We start from the raw sequence: 21,284 nt of genomic DNA, 5'->3' as shown, positions 1-21,284 counted from the left end.
TTCAAAATCCCAGTGTGGCCTTTGGTAAATGTCTGCCTCTGTTTCCCCCTCTATAAAAGAGGGTAATTGTTACCTATTTCATATGGGTGTTGAGAGCAGATCAATAAGTACTCAGAAGAAGCACATATGGGGACCCTTGAGCACCACAGAAAATGCAGTTCACATGGATAAGACCTGTGGGTGGGTATTGGGACAGCAGGGTTTCTCTATGCTAATGATTTGGAAGGTGATGCTAGAGTGAGGTGGTGGTGGAGAGATGCCAAGTTTAGATCACAGAGCAAAACAACAACAGAGCCCGTGCCCAGATGGATTTAAATCTCTCTGGGAGAACAGAGGAGGAGGAGGAGAGGTGATATATATGGATTAATATACTGGAAATGTATGTTACAGTTTTCCTCCCCAAAAAAGTCTCTCAGATACGGATGGGCCCTGAACTTGTAGGATCCTGTGAAGGGAGAAGAGACTTAGGAATTGGGTCAAACTGACTTCAGTGGAGTCGTATATTAGGCAGAACCACCCACAGCTTTCTATCCCGTATGCATCACATGTTATTGAAAAGCAGAGGGGACACTTTGTGAGTTATCATCAAATTACATTGTAGCCACCTCACCTCACAATTTTGACAGTGGGAACCTAGCCATGTGAGGGGGCTGACAGCAGAAGCCCTTGCTGCCCTGGGCGGCTGACAACGGGAGCCCCTTTTCTCAGCCCTGCACACAGCGGGGCTCCTATTCTCAGCCCTGGGATTCCGCTGTCAGCCCCGGGCAGCCGACAGCAGGTGACCCCACTCTCAGCCCCGGGCTCCCACTCTCTGCCCCAGGTGGCTGACAGCAGGAGCTCCCATTGTCAACCCCACACATGGCGGGGCTCCTGCAGTTGTCAGCTTTTCCAAATTACTGCAAATAATATCTGTCCATTATTACTTTCAACGATTTTCGGTGGCTTGTCCACAACTCAGATGCAATTATTTGACAATCATCCTGTGATTCAAGTGGGGCCTTAATGATAATGAATGTGTTAAACAAATACTGAAAGCCACCTTGGGCTTATCTCCCTTGGGAAACACTGAGTTATCCTGCTGGGATTTTGCTTGTGGTTTGGGGGGATCCAGGTCTACAAAAGCTGGTGCTTAATCCTCTAAGCAGCTACTTCGCCTCTGTTAGCTGTAGATGCAGTATGCATTTCTTCTGTTGTATACCATGCTTCCTAGCTCTGCCTGTACCCTGAAGCTGAGCTCTGGGCTTGCTCCATCCCTCCGGCAGCCATGACATCACGTGATCTATACAGATGCCTTTAATCCCACGTGCGTGGGAAGGTGTAGCAGGACACAGAAATAAAACTTCAATCAACAATGAAAACAAATAAGTCAACTGGTGGTCCCATGTGAGAGGAGAGTATTGGCTGACAAGCAGAGGAAGGGGAGAGACATCAACCCATTAGCAGGAGCATTAAGAAAAGAAGGGATTTGACATGACAGTCAAAAGACAAGAGGGCAAGACACGCAAAGAGTTAGTGCTAGAAGAACAAAGCCAAGGTTCTTAGCCATGGTGCTAGAATCCTGAATCTCAGGGAGAGAATCATAGAATACCACGGTTGGAAGAGACCTCAGGAGGTCATCTAGTCCAACCCCCTGCTCAAAGCAGGACGAATCCCCAGTTTTTGCCCCAGATCCCAAATGGCCCCCTCAAGGTTTGAACTCACAACCCTGGGTTTAAGCAGGCCAATGTTCAAACCACTGAGCTGTCCCTCCCCCCAGTGCCTGAAAGGATGTGAGCACGATGGTGGGGGAGTGAGGAGGGGGAAAAGGTAGGTTTGGGACAGTACCTTAAAAGGAAAGAAGTGAGAATAAGACAAGACAATAGTTGCTGGCTGGTATGAGCTCAGCAAAGTGGCAGTGAGAGGGGTGCGCAGGGATAGATGTGACTAGCAAGGCTAAACAGAAAGAAATGAGCCACCCTATGCAGTGGCTGAAGAGAGGATTTTGGAAGAGTTGCAAAGAGCACCCACTCAGGAGCTTCACTCCCTGCATCCTACTCGCTTCACCAGCAGCTTTTTTTTCTTTTTGTACCTGTTCACAGCATGTCGTTTTATTTTACCACTTCAAGCTGGTCCCATTGACAAATCCCCACCTCTCCCTATATTCATAGTAAGCTCAAAAGAGAGAGAGAAAGCCACACTTCATTTGCAAGTCCTTCTGCTGCGTGTGTCACTAATGACCACTCTAATTATGATATCGCATAGTCTCCTTATTCAGGGGTGGCCTAATCCAGCTGCCTTTTGACATCTCATTGCATCAGGGGAAGTTTGAAAATTTTTGCGATGAAAAGGGAGTGGGTCCGGGGTGGAAGAGCGACCTCGTGAGAACAGGTCTGGTTTTTGGCAGCAACGCTTGTTTCCACCTCCTGCTCCCTCTTCTGCTGTCTCACAGGTTCGCTGGTGGGCCAGTTCTCGGAGAAGCTGTAGAATCGTTTTCCAAATGGAGGAGCGAAGCAGGGGGGTGGGGGAAGTCAGCAGAAATTAGCATGAAAGGCTCCTCTGCCGCGCTGTGGAGCGCGAGCGGGGAGATAAAGCGCGAGCGTGCTTTGTGCCTAGCCGGCGACATGATAATTGGCTTTCCTTCCTAGCTAACTTTGCAAATGATGCTCTTTAACTCGTCGGCGAGATAAACAGTTGCTGTGGCAGGTGCGCCGAAAGCGCCGTCTGGCTGTAATTAGACACGTTTGCAAGAGAGCACCCTGAGAAATCTAACCATGGCATTCATTCTGGGCACTTCCCATGGGCCCCGCCACCCACCCCCTATCCCTCTCCCTCTCTGGCACTTCTCCTTTTAGCATAGAAAGGAAAGTCCTCCTGCTGACTCCCTTCTGTGTTAGTTTGGACCACGTGTGTGCCACAGAATAACTGTTAGGTGCCCTTTGGCTGCAAAACCCCAATTGACCAGCTGATTTTGAAGCCTTTCTCTCTCTCAATCACACAGGGCTTGAGGCTGTTTGCCTTGTTTGCAAACCAAAATCACTCTCTTGTGTCTTAAAACTCATCAGGCCATTTGGAGTGTGTCATTATTTTTCTTTACCCCTTGAAAATGTTTGCATTTGCATTGCACCTTTTTTTTTATCTCAATGCACTCTGCTAGCACTAATTAATTAAGGAATTAAGCCTCACACCGCTCCATGAGGTTGGTAAATATTATCCCTATTTTGCAGGTGGCAAACACCAACAACAGGGCTGTTGTGACTTTCCCAAGGTCATACAGCAAATCTGCGGCTGAGTCTAGAATAGAACCCACAAGTCCATTCTCATGTTATAACTATTGGATTATTTAACAGATCAAACTTTGCAGCTGATTAAGGGCTAGCACAGCTCTAAACTGGCATCTGCTTGAGCTCTACCCCTAAAGATTAACTCTGGCTTTTAAAGATAGCTACTCTTCATTTCCATGGGATGTTTAAACAGGGTCCAGCCAAACGGCATTCCAAGCTGCTACCATTATTTCGTGGAGTAGTCTGCTTCCCTGGAAAGCTTGGTGTCGCCTTGCGAGCTAAAATACTTTTGTTTTCTAACTCTACTTCTCTGTCTCACTGAATCTAGTCTTAGAATCTTCAGGGAAATGAACTATATACACTGAATGGGATTGCAAAGCACATACAGCATAAGTCAGGATCATTTAACTCACTGCTGAAGTTCCACCTTCTGGGCTGGAACACGGCAGTTGTCCAGTAGGGCATACCAACACTATCCAACAGTGCAGGTCTGGAAATGGAGAAAAGTTAAGTATCATTTCTATTTGAAACTACAAAGGGATTAAATAGGCAGAGAATTATTATGCAAGATGGAATTTGGCCTGGACACCAAGGCTAACAATTCTACTCCTGTTAAAAGTGCCATGGGCTATAAATGACCATAAGTAGGTGGGGCCATCTATTTTCCATGACACACACAATATGGAACCCCCAGGATAGAGTGCCACCCAAAACTGTTGTAGGGCATTCGCTTAGTGCGGACTCAGAAGAAAGAGTGCCCCATGCAGAATCAGCATCACCATTTCTTGCAGAACCCCCGACTTGCAGGTCTCCCATCCCATACTGGCCCTGTCCAGCCTGCTTAGCATGCAAGATCACAGTTTGAGACGGCATGTGCAGTCGTTCTAGACTTCTCTTACCTCTTCCTTCGTTAGTAAAGACGCTCCTGTATAAAGGAGGGGGGGAGTATCTGTTTGCTTTGTCTCCAGCGTTTCCCTCTTCCACAAGGCATGCCCCCAGTTTCTGGCCTCCTGACACAATCCTTTCCACAGCACTAGTTGGAGAAGCCTCCAAACAAGCCTTGTGGTGTAGGGTGAGCAAAAAGCCAAACAAGTTTGAAGACAAAAGTGCTATCTAATAATGCATGGGAAGCACACTCATCTGGGTTCTCTTCCTCGTCCATGCTAAGAGGACACCTGCTTGTAACACTGGTTTGGGGGGTGAAAGGTGGTGGTCAGTATTCAGTGTCCTGTCCAACAGGATTGCCTAGTGTAGGCAAAGTCAGCTGGTGAGAAGCTATTACATTAACCTTGTGTTCAAATTCGCCCCTGGGGAGGTTATTGTGGGAGTAGCCCCTTCTTAAGATTGCTTTAGCTGTGCAGACCCATGCCTGTTCTGCTGGAAAGTCCCTCCAACAACCTTCTCCTGCCTTATTGCTCAGCCAGGGCTACTGGCCATAAGAGCGGCAGACTTGTTTCAGCATGTCAGCAGGTTTACTCCATTCCTGCCCTCCTTCCCCTGCATTCATTCATTAATTTTCTGAGGTTACCAAGGAGACATTGATGATGATGATAATAGTAATAGGGAAGATATGTGGCAGATTAATTCCTGAACTCTCGAACAGGATTTAAGCTAACAAGAGAGGAGGGCTTTTTTCTTCTTCCTCCTTTCAGATATTTCCTGTGCTGGGGATAACGACACCAAAGAGTGTTAAATTGGTTCTGAATGTCCACCTCTGGCTGTCCACATTCTTGTAACGATTTCATTAGCTTGAATTATCCACGTTATTTTCTTGTAATGGGATTAGCTGTACTGGAGTCAGCTGAAGACCTGAGGGGGAGGAACGTTCTGCTGTGTATTTCATTAACTCTCTCATGTAGGGGGTGGAACTGACCACGACTCAGCCCAGGGGCAAAACTATTTGGCAGGGTCCTTCGTTCCAAAAGGAGGAGGAAAAAGAAAAGAGGCCATTATTCCTCTGTAATCAGTAAATCGGTGCAGGAGCAGAGACTGGCGAGGAATAGTTTGTTGGCAAATTGCTATTTGGGGGTGATTTATTTAAAAAAAAAAAAAAAAAAAAAGAAAGAAAGAAAAGAAAGAAAGAAAATCATTGCCAAGTGAAGACTAAATTTTGCTCAGATGATGCAGAATTTAGGCCTGATGCTGTAGACAGCATTTTGCAGGTCAGTGAAGGGAGAAGCTACACAGTGCTTGTGCCTCCTTGGGAACTTTGCATTCATTGCCCAGAACGCCCCGTGTTACTGGCAAACCGTTAAATCTTTTCTTGACTAGACTTTGCAATGTAATCGGCACTGGATTCACTTGGAATGGGAGATGAGCTTTCTAGCATCTATATTTGGGTGGGGTGGGGGGTCTCAGGGTGCTTCCTTGCAACCGTTATTTTAACCATCTTGTTTTTGGGATGCATTGTATGTAGTCTCTTGTGCAACCATTTGTATAGATCAGTGGTGAAATTATGCTCTCCCTTTCCTTTTTGGAGTCTTTCAGCTGAGTTTCCTTTGATTAGATAGTGACTAACAGCTTATCGCACTAATTCTGATTGATCTTTGCTCAGTGTCTAGGGTCTAAGAATAATGACACCATTTCAGAAGTGTATAATGTGAAAGGGCTAAATTATGGAAGCATCTAGTACAATCGCTGTTATTTATGTAGTGCCAAAGGCATGCTAGATACTTTGCAAAGAGGAAGAAAAGCTCCCTGCCCTGAAGAACTTACAGTCGAAATAGATATTATTCAGATGGAGAATGGGATGAAAGGACACAGCAAAGATGCAGAGCAGTTGGGGTTAGAACATGCTTTGCTGAGCCAGCATTTCTTGGCTGATTTTCTTGTAGGCATCACAGCAGAGGTAGGTCTTGAAGGAAATTTGAAAGAGGAAAGGGTAGGGGCCTAGGGGCTGCTGTGGAAGAAAGCACAGAGATAGTTGTGGGAAACATGGACAGACAGGTCATCGAGGCTGAGGTCGGTTCAGCAGTGACTGCAGGTCACAGGGGCAACACAATAATAGAAAAGAACAGGTAAATAAATGCAGGCGGACTATAAAGGGGTTTGATGGTGAGGACAAAAAGCTTGAACTAAACATGGTGGAAAGCGAGGGCACAGTGGAGGTATCCAGGTATGGAGTGATGGAGCCGGAGTGAAGAGTATGAATGGGGGTAGGGGGGAGAGGGAGGGGCAAGGGGTGTCGGCGAGGAGGAGGGTACAGTAATTGAGATGAGGGCCTGGAAAGGACTTTTGTGGGCGTGGACAGCAAGATGATGATGGACCTTGAGATGTTATGGAGGAAGGATTTAGACATGGCCTGGTTGTGTAAGGCAAAAGAAAGGGGAGGGGTCAGTGATGGTCCCTAGGTTACAGGCCTCAGTGACAGGGAGGATGGTGCTTATTGGCAACAGCAGCAGGCACCACAGGGGAATGTGTGTGTTGAGGAGGCGCATGTGTGGCCATGTTCATTTGTATTCTCCTTCATATTCACCATTAAAGGAGCACAAGTGCCAACACCAGATATCTGGGACCTTCCTGTGCTGAGAGGTGCCAAATAGGCTTTTTTGTTATCCACCAAACTAAACCAAGGATCTCAGTCCATTTGATAGTAACATACCATCCTCACGGTCAGCAGGCCATGGGCTCGTTCTTCCAACTCGCCTGCTCCCAGCTGAAGACGAGTCTAGCAGCTTCCGTCTGCTTCTCTCTCTGTTCGCCCAGCTGGTTAAGAGGAAGTCCACTCAATTGCTGGAAGAGTTAGCAGTGTGGTGGGAATGTTACTGACTTCCAGGAACTCCATGCAGACAATCTGCAAACCCTTGTGCTGCTGTGTATGTTTCAGTGGGAGCACTGATGTGCCCCACTGGCTGAGGTCTTGCACAGGAAGTCTGCTCATCTTGCTCATTTGCCACCTGTGACTTTTGGCTTGCCTCGGTGAATCCTCCAGGTCTCGCCTCTCTATTGAGTTCCTGCAATTTGTGGGTTGTAGAGGTGCAGATCGGGGCTTGTGCACAATTGAGGAGAAGTATGTGACCCTCTTTTCCTGAATCCATATAGATGATTCACCCCAGTAGGGCCAACATGCTGTTGTCTTTGCATGAATGTTGATTGGTATGAAGCAAAGTCACCACCTCATCTTTTACGGAGTGAGAGGGTGATGCACCCATGGCCCTGTGAGTCCTGTCGCACTCTGAGGCAGTGTATGAACCCTGGCAGACACACTAGGGAAGGAATGTTGGTATTCAGTATGTGAGGATCCTTCTGCCTTGGCTCTCACTGAATTTTAATACCATAATCACTGCTTTTTTTTTTTATTTTTAAACTCTCCTCCATTGGCAGTAAGTAGCACAGTACAAATGAGGGATGTCAAATTCCCTTCCCAACATCTCACCTCAGCTACTAGTTACTTCAGAGAGTTTGAGCTCTGGTCCTGGTCATGGGTGTCCCATGAATAAAGGGTCAGTTGCCACTTCTGAGTCTCACGGTTTTTCCCTTCATACGTGGAGAGGGTGTGGGCTGCACAGTGCGTCGCTTTGTGTTAGTAGCTCCGAGAGCCAGGTTCCTCGGCAACCCTCTCTGATGAGTCCAATTTGCGACACACAGATCAGGGAACCATCCCCACCCCTCCCATTGTCACACTTACACCTATGGGCAAGTGGGATTTGTGTGCATCAAAGTTGGTTATAGGGAAGGGAGGGAGATGTCATTGATCTGAGCTGCCATAAAGCACACCTCCCTCTTTGTACGTATGCATGCATAGGACACCCCTTAAAACAAATTAGAAATGTGAGAACGCCTCCCTTTGTTCAAAGCATAAACTATCTTCCCCGGATAAGGGATATCCCATTCAGGAGAGGGTAATTGTACCCTTCCCCCCCTCCCTTTAAAAAATAGCTAGATGAAGGAATAATTGGTTACGTGAGGTGTGAGTTTCTCCACGGAGGTGGCAAGGGGAACATTAAAGGCCCAATCTCTCCACTTCATTCACAGCTGCTCGTATGGTAATTGCTGTGTTATGGTTTCTAATTATCAACACAGTGGGGTGGCTTTTCTGCCTATCCCTAGCGGGGTCATCTGTGCTTCTGTTGGGAGTCCTAGTGTATCCCCTTCTTCCCAGGCCACGGTCTCTGGGCGTTCCCTTCTGAGCCCCTCAGCGGCTGCTCCATGGATACCACTGTCAAGTAAGTAGCTCAAGTCTGGTGGAGCTAGTGTGTATCCCATCCAACCCTCTCCCCTAGGCCCAAGGGACTCAAACATGCTCCGCTCCCATGATGGTGTTGCTTGCTCTTGTGGAGTCCCTACAGGTATGTTAAATCTGTCCCACCGCCCAGGTTGTGGGTATGCCCACCTTACGCTCTTGTTGATTTCCTGCTCTTCGGGTGAGTCTGAATGTCAATGTTTTTTCAGGTCATCTCCCCAAACAAACAATCTCCAGGGGTCGGTACTAATTATTATAATAATGTGGTGGTTATAACGCACGAGAGCTATGGGCAGAGTTCAGCATGTTTCCCTCACTGACCTCTTACCTGGGCTTCTGATGGGCAAGGCACAGGCCTGGGAGGCGGAAGAACAGGGTTCTTTTCCCAACTCTGTCACAGCCTGCGTCTGTGACCTGGGTCAAGTCACTTAAGCTTTTTGACCCAATTTTCACAATTATGTAAGTGTTCTTCTGATCATCATTCTAACACCTGACTTAGGAGTCTCACTCTCATTGAAAATCAATGGCAGTGTACCGAAATACATTTAAAAATCTGGGCCTTTGTGCCTCAGTTTGCCCTTTGTTAAAACGGGGTGATGCCCACCTATCTCACATCAGGGTAGTGGGATTTCACATCGTGGTTGTATGTAGCTTTGAGAGATTTCTTCCTGTGGGAGGCATATCATATAAGGTCAAGGTATAATTCATATTCTTTTGTGTGCATGTCCCCTGTCAAAGGCCCTTCTTCATGCACTCCCCACCAGGTAGTGCCGCAAAAGAATCAACATTCCAGGGTGGATTTGATTTAAATCAAATTGATTTAAATCACTAGTTAGGAAGACTCGATTTAATCATGGTTTTCTACATAAAAGTGCATTCTTGTTGGTTGTTATAACCTTAATACATATTCTTCGCAACTCAGAGAGAGACGTATGTTTCATTTTTAGAAGGTACACACTATGCATTTTTAAGTGATTTATTTTGAAAACTTTTCAGGTTAGTTTTACAGCTGTATCAGAAAATGAATGATTGTTCGGTTATTTCATTTACCAAAGGTAAATTGGGAGGTGAACTATCTCCAATTCAACAGGTTAATCATTAATATTTGGAGGATTTTCTTGCCAGGCTGTATTAGGAGGAGAACATCACCAGACAAGCATTTAAATTGTTTTATTTAACTAAAACAACATTAAGTATTCTGGATTTTTTTCTTCAGCAGCAAACATAAATATTTTAACAAAAAACATATGTCCCTTGCTTCTCACATTTATCTCCAGACTTCTTCTCCTTGTCCAGATCTATTCAGCCCCCAACAATCTTCTATTCATTGAATTTTTTGAAACTTTTTACTTTTAAAGAGAGGTAAGGGATTGACTCTGTGTACACAAATTTGCAGAGGGACAGTAGAGTTGAGGTCTGTTATTTCTCACCTCTATATATTTATTTATTTATTTTAAAAACATTTTTGCTGTTAACAAGCATGTTACCGCTGGAGACAGAAATTCAAATCCACAGTTTGAGAGCTGCAAAACTAAGCATCTCTGATGGTGTCTTCTAGGCAGAGCACTGAGTCCCATTGGGTAGATAGAAAGATTAACCTAAATAACCTGTACAGAAGCCTGTGGAACCCCATAAGATTGGGTCCCTAATCCATGAAGTATTAGAACTCGTTTACAAAACTTTTCTTAAACATTACATGAATATATTGTCTCATACTATAGAATTAGAATTTATATCCCTATTCCATGATGAGATATCTTTGAGCTATAATGTATCTCAGTTAAAACTGTCTTTAGATAAGTTTCTTCCTCAAAAAGCATTTTATCAAAAAAATCTGATTTAAATAAAAAAATCCGATTCTTTTAATTTTTTTTTTTTTTAAATCATTGATTTGTATCCACCCTGCAACATTCCCCTGTTGGAAGCGTGACCTGATGTTGTCTAGTCATTTGGGCACTGGTCTGGGAGCCAGGAGACCTGCATTTTAATGTGACCACTGACCTGGTGTGGCTTAGGCATGTCACTTCCCCTCTGTCTGTCTGCTTCTTTTTCCCCTCCCACCCTTTGTCTTGTCCCTTCAGACTGTAATCTCTTTGGGGCAGGGGCTATCTCTTACTAGGTGTGCATAGACCAGCAGGGCCCCAATCTTGTTTGGCTCACCCAGGCACCACTCTAATACAAATAATAATGGAGAAGTACATGGAGTTCTTGTAGTCTCAATTCCCCACCAGCCACCTTGTGGGAGACTGGTTCATCACCAAAAACAATGTAATGTTTCTGCCGCGTTTAGACTTGAGCACTCCTGCTCTCCAAGGCTGTTGCGTCTCTTCTGTTTTATTCTGTTTGTTTGTTTCCTTAGCACCATCTCAAAGGGGGGGGGTTGTGGGGGGGGGGGAAGAGCTACGAGGAGCAGACGTGCAGATTCATTTTGAGGATTCATAATGCTACATTTACACACCGCACTGCCTGAGGAAATTGGATAGATGAATGCCTGGTCATGCTGCCAGTGCAGCGGGTTAACTCTCTGGATTTAGCTTATATCATTTCATGAGAGCATTTACGGCCTTTACTGTGTTTAGTCCCGGTCGCTCTTTGGCATTGTTGTATCTCCAACCTCTTTGTGTGTGTGTAGATTTTCAAATAAAATAACACATCTATTCAGACCCAGTCCACATTAAATATTTATTGTCTGCAGTTTGTGCATATGTATATGATAACTGGACATTAAAAAGAAAAGAAAGGGAGCTAGAGCTCAGCTGCAGAGAAAGGTGGCCTCTTGTGGAATTTCTAAAATGGCAGTGTCTCTCTCTCTCCGGGGAGGGGTGGGGAGAAGGTAAAGTATTCAGAATCAGCCTTCAGCTCTCACAAGCTACATTTCCCTCTAACCCAGCCCATCAAGGGGTCTGAAGTAAGAGAATAGCTTGAAAAGAGAAGCCCATCGGACAGGATTGGGAGGTAACTAGAGTCAGCTGCCTGATTCTTTAATGCTTTGCAAGTTATGACGCTGCTCAGAGGATACTCACATCCGCAGGGAGTGAGGAGTGGAACCTGTGGGAGATAGGGGAGCTGTTCCTGGAAAGACCATGCTAGCACTGTGAGCCTGCCTGGCATGGCTTTCTATCCCCATGGGCTCCTGTCCTTTCCTGGTTCACATCAGTGCCCTGTGTACAGCGGCTGATTTTAAATACCGCCTGAAAGGAATGGGGAGTTCACCATAAATTGAGGCCGAATGTGCTGCTGCCTAATATTAAACTGTTAACGAGGAGGAGATGTACTTGTGTGTTCAACACTGTGTACAGCGGTACAGCACAAATCCTCACATTCTTCCCAGGAGAGAAGAAACATGCCAAATACTGCAAAGATGTCTTCTGCTGTGTTGGGGAGTATCCAATTGGAAGACCTTTAGTAGCCAAGATCTGTCACTAAATGTGGCCTAGAGAAATGGTACAGCATTTGCCTGCAGTGATCATTTTGTAGCTGTAATGCCTGCAAGGCTTACATGAAAGGGGACATCTCTGTAATGGCACTGCCTTGGCTCATAAATGAGGTGGGTTTTTATCTAAGTATTGTTTCCCTGTCTCTTATTCACAGCACCTTTGGAGAGCTGAAGACCGTCCGCCTGCCAAAGAAAATGGCCGGGACAGGATCTCACCGTGGCTTTGGATTTGTGGATTTCCTCACCAAACAGGATGCCAAGGTGAGCTTAGTGGCACAGTCCTCTCTCCCTATCCCTCCTCCTTCCAGCCCTCAAATTATGTCTGTTTTCTGGCCTTTCACTTAAAGAACAATGGCCTTGTCTAGGGTAGGATTCAAGCCAGATTTCAGCAATCAGTAGCTTACTTTATTGTGGCTTTCCTTGTCTGCACTTGGATTTTGCAGTGGTGCATCTTCCTCGGTGCTTGGCCAGCAATGGTGGAATGTTTGCTAATTCCCAATGTAGGCAAGGCCTAAACTATGGAGTTACCGTCTGAGGCCTTCAGATACAGGGGGATCCGATTGGATGATCTCAATTCCTTTTGGCCTTGGAATCTATGAATCTAGTAGAGTTTTTGACTGGCCAGAGAAGCTGTCATGACAGCTCTGCTGTCGTGTAAAAGTCCACCAAATGGTATTGTGTGGCTCGCCGTTGAATAGCATCACAGGAGGAACGAACACAGGTTTGGAAGTTAGGAAGATTCCTCGGCCAAGTCCTGGTTTTGTCACTGGTTGACTCTGGCTGGACAAGTTATTCCCATCTTTGAGCCTCCGTTTCCCATTCGTAAAATGGGTCTAAAGATACTTCCCTAGTCCTACCCTTTGTCTGTCTGGTCTATTTAATGTAAGTTCTTTAGGTCAGGGATTGTTTCCCGCTATGTGTATGTACAGTGGCTAGCACAATGGAGCCCCAATCTCAGCAGATACTATTCTTATACATATAAGAATAATCCAAGGAGTTCCTGGATCCCAATTGTCAGGTAGATGGCAGATGTCAGCCTGGCTCCAACCAAAGGGGTCCTGATTGGGGCTGGAGATTGATGTGCTGAGCCTGTCCACCTCAGCACCCTTTACTGGCTGTTGTATGTGTTTATACCTTGTCTCGAATGAGTTGCTGTATCCCATACCCTGAGGCACAGGGGTTGGGACTCGTGGCAGGAAAAAAAAGCAGCAAGCCTCAAAATGAAGGTTTTGGCTTTTCATGCTATGCTGCTCCTCTTCCTGCCACCTGTGCCTGTAAGGGGGACAGATGCATCAGAGAGGCTTCCTAAGCTGTCAGCTTGTCTCCATGGCCCAGGAAAGAGTAAATGCCACTCCCAGAGTCTGTTCAGGCCCTTTCGCCCTGGCACCATTTACTGGCTGCACTACAATCTTTAGTAAGCCCCACCATGAAAACATGGACACAAATGAGATATTAGGAATGGCAATATACAAAAACCTGTAGGAGAACACTTCAACCTCCCTGGACACATAATAGCAGATTTAAAGGTAGCCATCCTGCAGCAAAAAAACTTCAGGACCAGACTTCAAAGAGAAACTGCTGAGCTTCAGTTCATTTGCAAATTTGACACCATCATTTTAGGATTAAACAAAGACTGTGAATGACTCGTCAACTACAAAAGCAGTTTCTCCTCCCTTGGTGTTCACACCTCAACTGCTAGAAGAGGGCCTCAGCCTTCCTGATTGAACTAACCTTGTTATCCCTTCCCTGATTGTTGCTTGCATATTTATACCTGCCTCTGGAAATTTTCATTACATGCATCCGACGAAGCGGGTATTCACCCACGAAAGCTTATGCTCCAATAGGTCTGTTAGTCTATAAGGTGCCACCAGACTCCTTGCCGCTTTTACAGATCCAGACTAATACAGCTACCCCTATGATACTTAACATGAAAACAGTTCAATGTAAATCCAACACCCTGTCCCTGGCAGTTCATCCCCAGTCTTCCCACAGACTGTCCACTTGGGAGTCCCTCTTTTCCACGGCCTGCCACCAGAACCACCCTACTTCCTCTCCCAGGCCCGAGCATCTGCTCTTAAAGAGGCCCTGGCTCAAAACAGGGCTGGCTGTCCCCAGACCCCCTGCCCCTAAAGGGGCAGACTTCCCTGTTACAGGTTTCACCTGGGCAACATCCCTCAGATCTGTAGTCCAGTGTGTGATTTCATTTCGTCCCTAGACACCGACCTAGCAGTAACTCTCGAGGGCACAGATCCTGTTGTGCTGGGGCATTGCCCTGCATCGAGAGAGAGCTTTGTGCTTTTCTTCCTTTTGAGGAAAGTAGCTTTGTTTTCTGTTTCTTTGGGGGATTTAATTGTGTTAAGAAAGTGCACAGCAGGTTCATTCTGTTGGCCGTCAAGAAAAGAATGAACCACGTATCGATGAGTAGGATTCTGAATTTTGTAAACCCTTGCATAACTGGCTCCTGGTTCAATGCTATGTGAACGAGAGAGGGGGGAGGCAGGCTGAGAGACCTCTGAGCTGAACTGTTGCGGACTGTGAAAGAAGAACCTATTGCAAACTTAAAATGTTTGTTGTGTGATAAAAGTGCTCTTAGTTCCTGTGAACTGCCTTGTCCACCTGTTTCGCAAGGCAATTACAATGACTCTGAGTGAGTGAACTGGAATTTTCATAACAGCCTAAAGGAACTGGGCACCTAACTCTCTCTCAGAATCCATTGTGTTTCAAATGGGTCTTTTAGAACCAGATTCTGATCCCCTTGCTCATGATGAGTAGGATGTTCGTTATTCCACAAGTAGCCTGTGATAGCCAGCTCTTGTTGTAAGGTGCTATTCTAATTGAGTTACTGAAGCTGAACCTCCCATCTGACTTTTAAATTGTAAAGTCTTCAAAGCAGGGACTCTCTCTCACTTTCTTAATACGGCTCCTGGTCCAATGGGGCCGTGATCACCTCAAGATGCTCCTATAGTAAGATTAACAATCCACTATTGAAATGCAACCACCTCTGGTGTATGGCAGAACACAGCAGCCCTAGACACGTTAGAACAGGAACTGAAGGCTATCACCTCTAATAACTGAAAGTGAGGAATGATCAGAATTGGAATGTAGCCAGGGCAGCCGTTTTTAACATCCTAACTCTGGTTAAAAAGCACCCTGGGATTTTTAACAACCGCAGGCCAGGTCATTGGTTTACATCTCTTCTGAAAGATGGATGTCAAGTTTAAAGGTATCTGGTTTTGTGGCTGCATGGAGGAATTTGTTTTGCACAGATCAGTGTTGCTAAGCACATTGATTCTGATTAAAGCAGCACTGGCTTATTTGTATGTTTCCTGGAGTACTCACTGCAGAGAGTTGGGTTGTTTTTAGCTAATACTGCAGGCAGAGTTTCTGCTTTCCTTCCCCCCTGCTGATATAAAAATACATCTGGTCTCCAAATAGAAATTGCCCATTCAGGAAAGATGTTCAACCCTTCAAAACAAACTTGAGCTCAGCTGGCATTGTAGGGAATGTCCTCAACTGGGACTGTTTCCTTTTTAGGAAGGAAAGAAAATTTATCAGCAGTCTAATGTTATCAACCCTTTGTCCCTCTAATGATTCTGGCCCTAAGGCTCTTACGCTTGAGTGTTTAATAGGGCAATGGGGAATGAAGAGGCAAAGAAGCAGTGTCCCCAAAATTAAAACAGTGTTTAGAGATGGTGAGGAATAGCACCCAAGGGAGATTAACTGAGCGGTCCAGTCTCTTGATCTATGACTTTCCAAATCCCCAGGCCATCAGACACCATTACAAGCAGACTGTCTCTTCCATCTGCACAGCCCAGTCCCCAAACAGCTTGACTAGCTGCCCCTTGGCTTTGGAATCCATCGCAGAATTGCCCTTCTGGCTTTCAAAACACCTTCCATCAGCTTGTTCCACCCCACCTTCTTGGCCACCTCTTCCTCTCTCTATCTTTCCCTGTTCATTTTGGCTTACCCAACACCTACCTCCTCTCTAACCCTTTCCAGGACCTGGCTACCAGTACTTCCAGCAGCACCACAGTTCAATAGCTCATCAGAAAACACATTTTGGGCATGTGTGTGATGCTTCCTGGCTATGTTCTGGATTTAGCTAGCTGGTTTTCTTTAGGCTTTTTTGGAAATGTTTTGTATGCTGTTGGTTCACATCTGCATGGGCTCTAGATGCCTTTTAATCAGCACCCTGGAAGTGGATTACAAATAAGCAACATTTAATTTATTACTGAACTTTACAAAGCATTTTGGGGTGCAGTTTGTTTAAATTTGCAAATGAAAACTGCATTAGGCTGATTTAGTCTATTCACAGCACATGGAGCAGCCAACTCTAACTCAGCTGGCTGACTCTCCCAAAGCCATATTGTAATTTTAGGACTCTGTAAGTGGCACTTAGCTAGCAAAGAATTCCTGCCATAGCGAGCTGTTACATTAAGCTAAACCAAACAATGTAAAATCAGATCCACAAGGGTTCAGAAGCAAGGTTTTAAACATGAGCATGTCCTTTTTTCCTTAAACACTAGGCCTGTAGTTTTCATTCAAGCCCTGAGGCATTTTGAAAGCCGGGGAGAATCGTAAGGGTGGTGGATAGTTGGAGGGGGAAGGATGCTTTGTATTTTCATTTACCTAGCTTGGGTTGTACTAGCAGAGGTTGCTGCTGCTTGGTTGTGGTGGAGTTCCTTTTTGATTTGCATTTTTCAACAATCAAGGGCACCTAGAGCTTTTAAATCATAGAATATCAGGTTTGGAAGGGACCTCAGGAGGTCATCTAGTCCAACCCCCTGCTCAAAGCAGGACCAATCCTCAACTAAATCATTCCAGCCAGGGCTTTGTCAAGCCTGACCTTAAAAAGGTCAAAGGAAGGAGATTCCACCACGTCCCTAGGTAACACATTCCAGTGTTTCACCACCCTCCTTTACATCGATGTAAAGAGATACTCGTAAGTGGAGGGTTAGAAGTCTCTTCCAATGAGTGTCAGTCTTGGATGAACAGCTGGCTACAGCTCTGGTTATCAGCCAGTAGGTCGGATGGGGTTAAAGTGTGATCCTGAGGATTGAATTCACCCAACCTCTTCTTAAAAGGTGACCTGAAACGGAGAGAGAGAGTTAGGTTTCTGCTCATTTCCTTTATGATGTATAAAGAACATCAGAATTTTTTTCTCATTATATTATATTAATGATAACATGAATGTCAAGTCTCATCTTGCCTGTTTTCTTTTGGAGAAATTCCAGAGGTGAGGGCTTGGGAGGAGCCTTCTCAGCCCTTGAGATGTAAACAGTTTGAATAGAAAAAAATCACTGTCCGTCTATAACACGTATAGTTTCTCTGGTGACTTCGCAATATCTTTCTTGTTCACTGGTTGTCCATAGATTCTTCCAATGCAGACATGACCTGAATTTCTAATGTTTAAAAAAAAAAAGGAAGGGGGAGGATTAAAAATAAAGAAGAAAAAAATCCTTGTAGGCCTTCTTCATATCTCCTAAAGAAATAAAAAAAATGGCACAAACATATCTTCCTTTCCCCTGCACCTTCTTTTGGAGGTCATCTTGAAGGTGGTCCCACAGACACTATAGTTCCCAGCATGCAATGATTTTTGTTTTTTTCCAAAGGATCAATAATGCTCAGATTTATTAACAAACCTGTAAACTGGCAATACAAATTAAGTCAATATATTTGAGCACAGAAATAAAGAACACTAATTGGGTTAACATATTCAAGCAGACTGGATGGAACATCCCAGCATGCTGGGACCTGTGGTCTCCACGGGCAGCACCCTGCGTTAACAATACAGGTGGCTGCAGCAGCTTCATTTGATATAGATGAGGTGCCCAGTTGCCTGGCAGGTTACCAGCTGGACCCCCCAGTAGGGCAAAATATGGCTGCCCTGGCAATACGTGCTCATTCCTGACTGTTCTCAATACAGCCTTTCTCTTCTTCGGGTTGTGGGAAGTGAGAAATTAAAAAGTATAAATTAACAAATGAGGCCTAGTGATTAGAGCTGCAGTTGTTTGCCAGGGGTGGAATTGCTCTTTGTGCCAAAGTAAACAGCCATCACAATTCTCTGCTCCCGAGGCCTCCTCCTACCCCTCGACTATTTGTTTAAGCCAACACATTGCTCTGCTAATTGGCTAACATTCCATGTGAAAATAGGCCTTTAAAACAACAGCGGCGGCAAATAAAAACAGCTGTAGCTGCAAAAGTACTGGGAGGAGAAAATACACCCAACCGAAAATTAATGTATCCGTCCTTTTCCAGTTTAGGATCATATAGTTTAGAGAGGAGAAGAAGAAGAGAGAGATGAGAGGTCAATAAAATAATGAATGGGGGAGGGCAGGCAAATCAGGAGCTCCTGTTCACACTTTTTTTTTTAATGTTAGAATGGGGGAGACATTCACTGAAACAGGCAATATATTGAAATGGCAATTTTTTTTTATGCAACAGATAATTAACCCGTGGAATTCATTGCTTCAGGAGCTTTGTAGGAGTCACATAAAAGGATTAGACATTTATATGGATAAGAACATGCATGGTTATGTCTGGATAAACATATATGCTGGTTATAAAATTGCCTGCTTCAAAGTAGGAACCAGCCATCAACAGAGTAGGGCCAGTAAGAAAAATAATACTCCCCCTTTCCTCCCCCGTTTGGCAGGTTAGTCCCTAAGGGTATGTCTACACTGCATTGTAAACCCGCATCTGCGGGACCCGGACTTGCGGACTTGGTATTTCCATACCTGCGCTTGAACGTCCAAGCTACATGATAAACCTGGATTTACGATGGCTGGACCCAGGTCCCACAGCCATGCTCACACATTCACACTGCACTATGCAGACCTTTTATCTCTACTGCAAAATGACAGGACTTGGACCTGAGTCCTAGTGAGACTCAGGCTGTGACCCATCCCTCAGCAGGGTCTTAAGATCTGGTTCCTGAGTGTTTGCTGAGCCGAGTCAGGCTGATTTATGAGAGGGTGGAAAGGGGCTTGGGTTCAAACGTGAGACATTATGAAGATTCTTGCAACTTCTTCTAAAGTTTCTAAGACTGGTCACTGTAGGAGACAGGAGTCAGACTAGGTTAATTCTGGTATCCTGACCCAGTGCCAGTCTGAGTAACTACCTACAATACTGTCTGTCTAAATTGTCCCTGTTTTAATTGCATATGCTGTTCAAATCCTGTCCTGAGTAGTCGTGTAGTGTTACTGTATGCTGTTAAAAAGCTCTTGTGTTCCACCCCAGACATGGCTGCAATTTCACTTCCTGGTGAATTGATTCGTTTCTCACTCTACATACATTTAAGTCACTGTAGGTGTCCCATAGAAGTCAGTTTACAAACCTTATAAACATGTTTTATTTCAGTCTTATCTGACACATTTATGAGAACATTTTAGTCTTCCTAAATGTGTCTGGGCTTGTTCTGAAGCACTTTGCAGTCCCTTGGAATGAATGGAGCTATAGAAATGCTGACTCTGTGTGTTTGCATAACGGGGCGCACTCCTGCAATGTCCCGAGCACAGCTCCAAGGAAAAAGCCAGTGTTTCCTGAGCATTCCCATTGATCAGCTGAGGATCTAGAAAGTCTGTTGTGTTAATGGTACTGCCAGCACTTGTGCCTTCAGTGTCAGTGTGAGGTCATGGCCTTCCTCATGTTCTTTAGCAATAGCAAATAGGGAAACATTCGAACCTTTTTACTATATGAGAAACAAAACCACAACAATGAAATAGGAGGCAATTCCATTTTGGGGTTCTGATGCATCCGGATTTGCTCCCGTGACTTATGCTATCACCAGAATTTAATGGAAGGGAAAACTTACCCCCAGTAGCTGGAGTTCTCAAAATGCATTGCCTCAGCGGATCTACTTAATCATAAAGCTGAGCTCTGGAATCATGCTTGTGTTTCACACTCTCACTGTGACGTACAGGAGAGTGACATGGTCTGCGGTGTTGTCAGATTCCACGGCCAGAACGGACCACTGTGCTTATCTAGTCTGACCTTTCCTGGTGTGAGAGACTTAGATAACTGCTCCCATTCTAAGCAGAAGGCCACACTCCAGGTTGTACAGCTGTTGTGTTGCACTAAACGTATGCCTGGAGGCAGTGCGGAATGGCACATCCAACCTGTGCCAGTGTTTCTCAGCTGCACCTGGTTTTATGTCTCCTCCCATCGCCCCCACCAAATGCATTTGTAAGATACCGTGCTGCAGAAGACTGCTCTTCCCCAGAGAGAGCTGTCTTCTAGGGTATGTGTACACAGCAATTAAACACCTGTGGCTGACCCGGTCAGCTGGCTCAGGCTTGTGGGGCTCTGGCTGAGGGGCTGTAAAATTGCTGTGTAGATGTTCACACTTGTCCTGGAGCCTGAGGTTGAGGACCCTGCAAAGGTCAGGCTGCAGCCCGAGCCCAAATGTCCACACTGCAATTTTTAGCCCCGCAGCCTGAGCCCGGTTAACCCGAGTCAGCTGACCCAGGCCAGTTGTGGCTGTGTCGCAGGTCTTTTATTCCAGTGTAGATGTACCCCTTGAGTAGCTGGATTTCAAGGGGAAGGCTCCATAATGCAGGTGTTTAGGAACATCAGCACCCTGTCTGGATCAAGAGGTGGGAATGGACAACAGGAGATGGATCACTTGATGATTACCTGTTCTGTTCACTCCCTCTGAAGCACCTGGCAATGGCCATTGTTGGAAGACAGGATACTGGCCTAGATGGACCTTTGGTCTGACCCAGGATGTCCATTCTTATGTAATGCCCCCTCCCCCCACAATTGGATGCCTTGGCGTTCCAGGAGTCCCTATAGATTTGGTTTTGGGTTTTTTTGAGGTAGAGGGAGGGCAATGTCTATTACTTAACCCGTACAGATATTAAGTTTGTTTCCTTACATGTGATTTCTTTTTCCCCACCCCCCTTTAAACCTTCAGAAAGCCTTCAGCGCCCTGTGCCACAGCACACACTTGTACGGCAGGAGGCTGGTCTTGGAGTGGGCTGACACGGAGGAAACAGTGGAGGCCCTGAGACGGAAAACAGCCGAGCATTTTCACGGTAATGTAGTAGCATCCAACCAGATGGTGAATACATCTGAGATAAGTGAGTCCCTATCTGGCATGGGTCAGACCAGTTCTTTCCCAGGAGCTGTCTGTTCTCATGGGTTGGCAAATGGATGGTGGAACCCGAGAACATAACTGCAAGGTGTATTGCATGGTGGATGTGGAAACCAAGGATGTCTCCTGTGCTTTTAGAGTAAACCGCACCGAGGAGCACTGGCGGGAAGCCATACCCTGGTAATGAAGGTTGTGCCAAGGAAAGGGGTCATGAAACATCCTGACTACTCCTTTGCTCATGCCTGCCTGTATGCATCTGTATGTTGACCCTTCATGCGCTCGCTGGAGCAGTCAATCCATGAAATGATTTTC

At 45.5% G+C, this 21,284-nt stretch overlaps 1 protein-coding gene across 6 annotated transcripts in view; it reads left to right on the top strand.

Annotated features, from left to right (window-relative positions):
- RBM19 (RNA binding motif protein 19) overlaps window positions 1-21,284 on the top strand; it is a 143,155-nt gene that overhangs the window by 70,394 nt on the left and 51,477 nt on the right. For all 6 annotated transcript variants that reach the window (XR_013348037.1, XM_077834751.1, XM_077834749.1 and 3 more), the window contains 2 exons: window positions 12,034-12,139; window positions 20,793-20,913. Coding sequence is in view for 5 of the 6 variants with exons in the window: in XM_077834751.1 (XP_077690877.1) it covers window positions 12,034-12,139; window positions 20,793-20,913 (227 nt within the window). In the remaining variant the exon portion in view is untranslated. The remainder of the gene's footprint in view (window positions 1-12,033; window positions 12,140-20,792; window positions 20,914-21,284) is intronic.

The sequence above is a fragment of the Eretmochelys imbricata genome, chromosome 15, assembly GCF_965152235.1.
Source record: "Eretmochelys imbricata isolate rEreImb1 chromosome 15, rEreImb1.hap1, whole genome shotgun sequence".
NCBI classification, from domain to species: domain Eukaryota; kingdom Metazoa; phylum Chordata; order Testudines; family Cheloniidae; genus Eretmochelys; species Eretmochelys imbricata.
The sequence above is the reverse complement of the archived record's forward strand: the minus strand, read 5'-3'. Positions and strand labels throughout refer to the sequence as shown.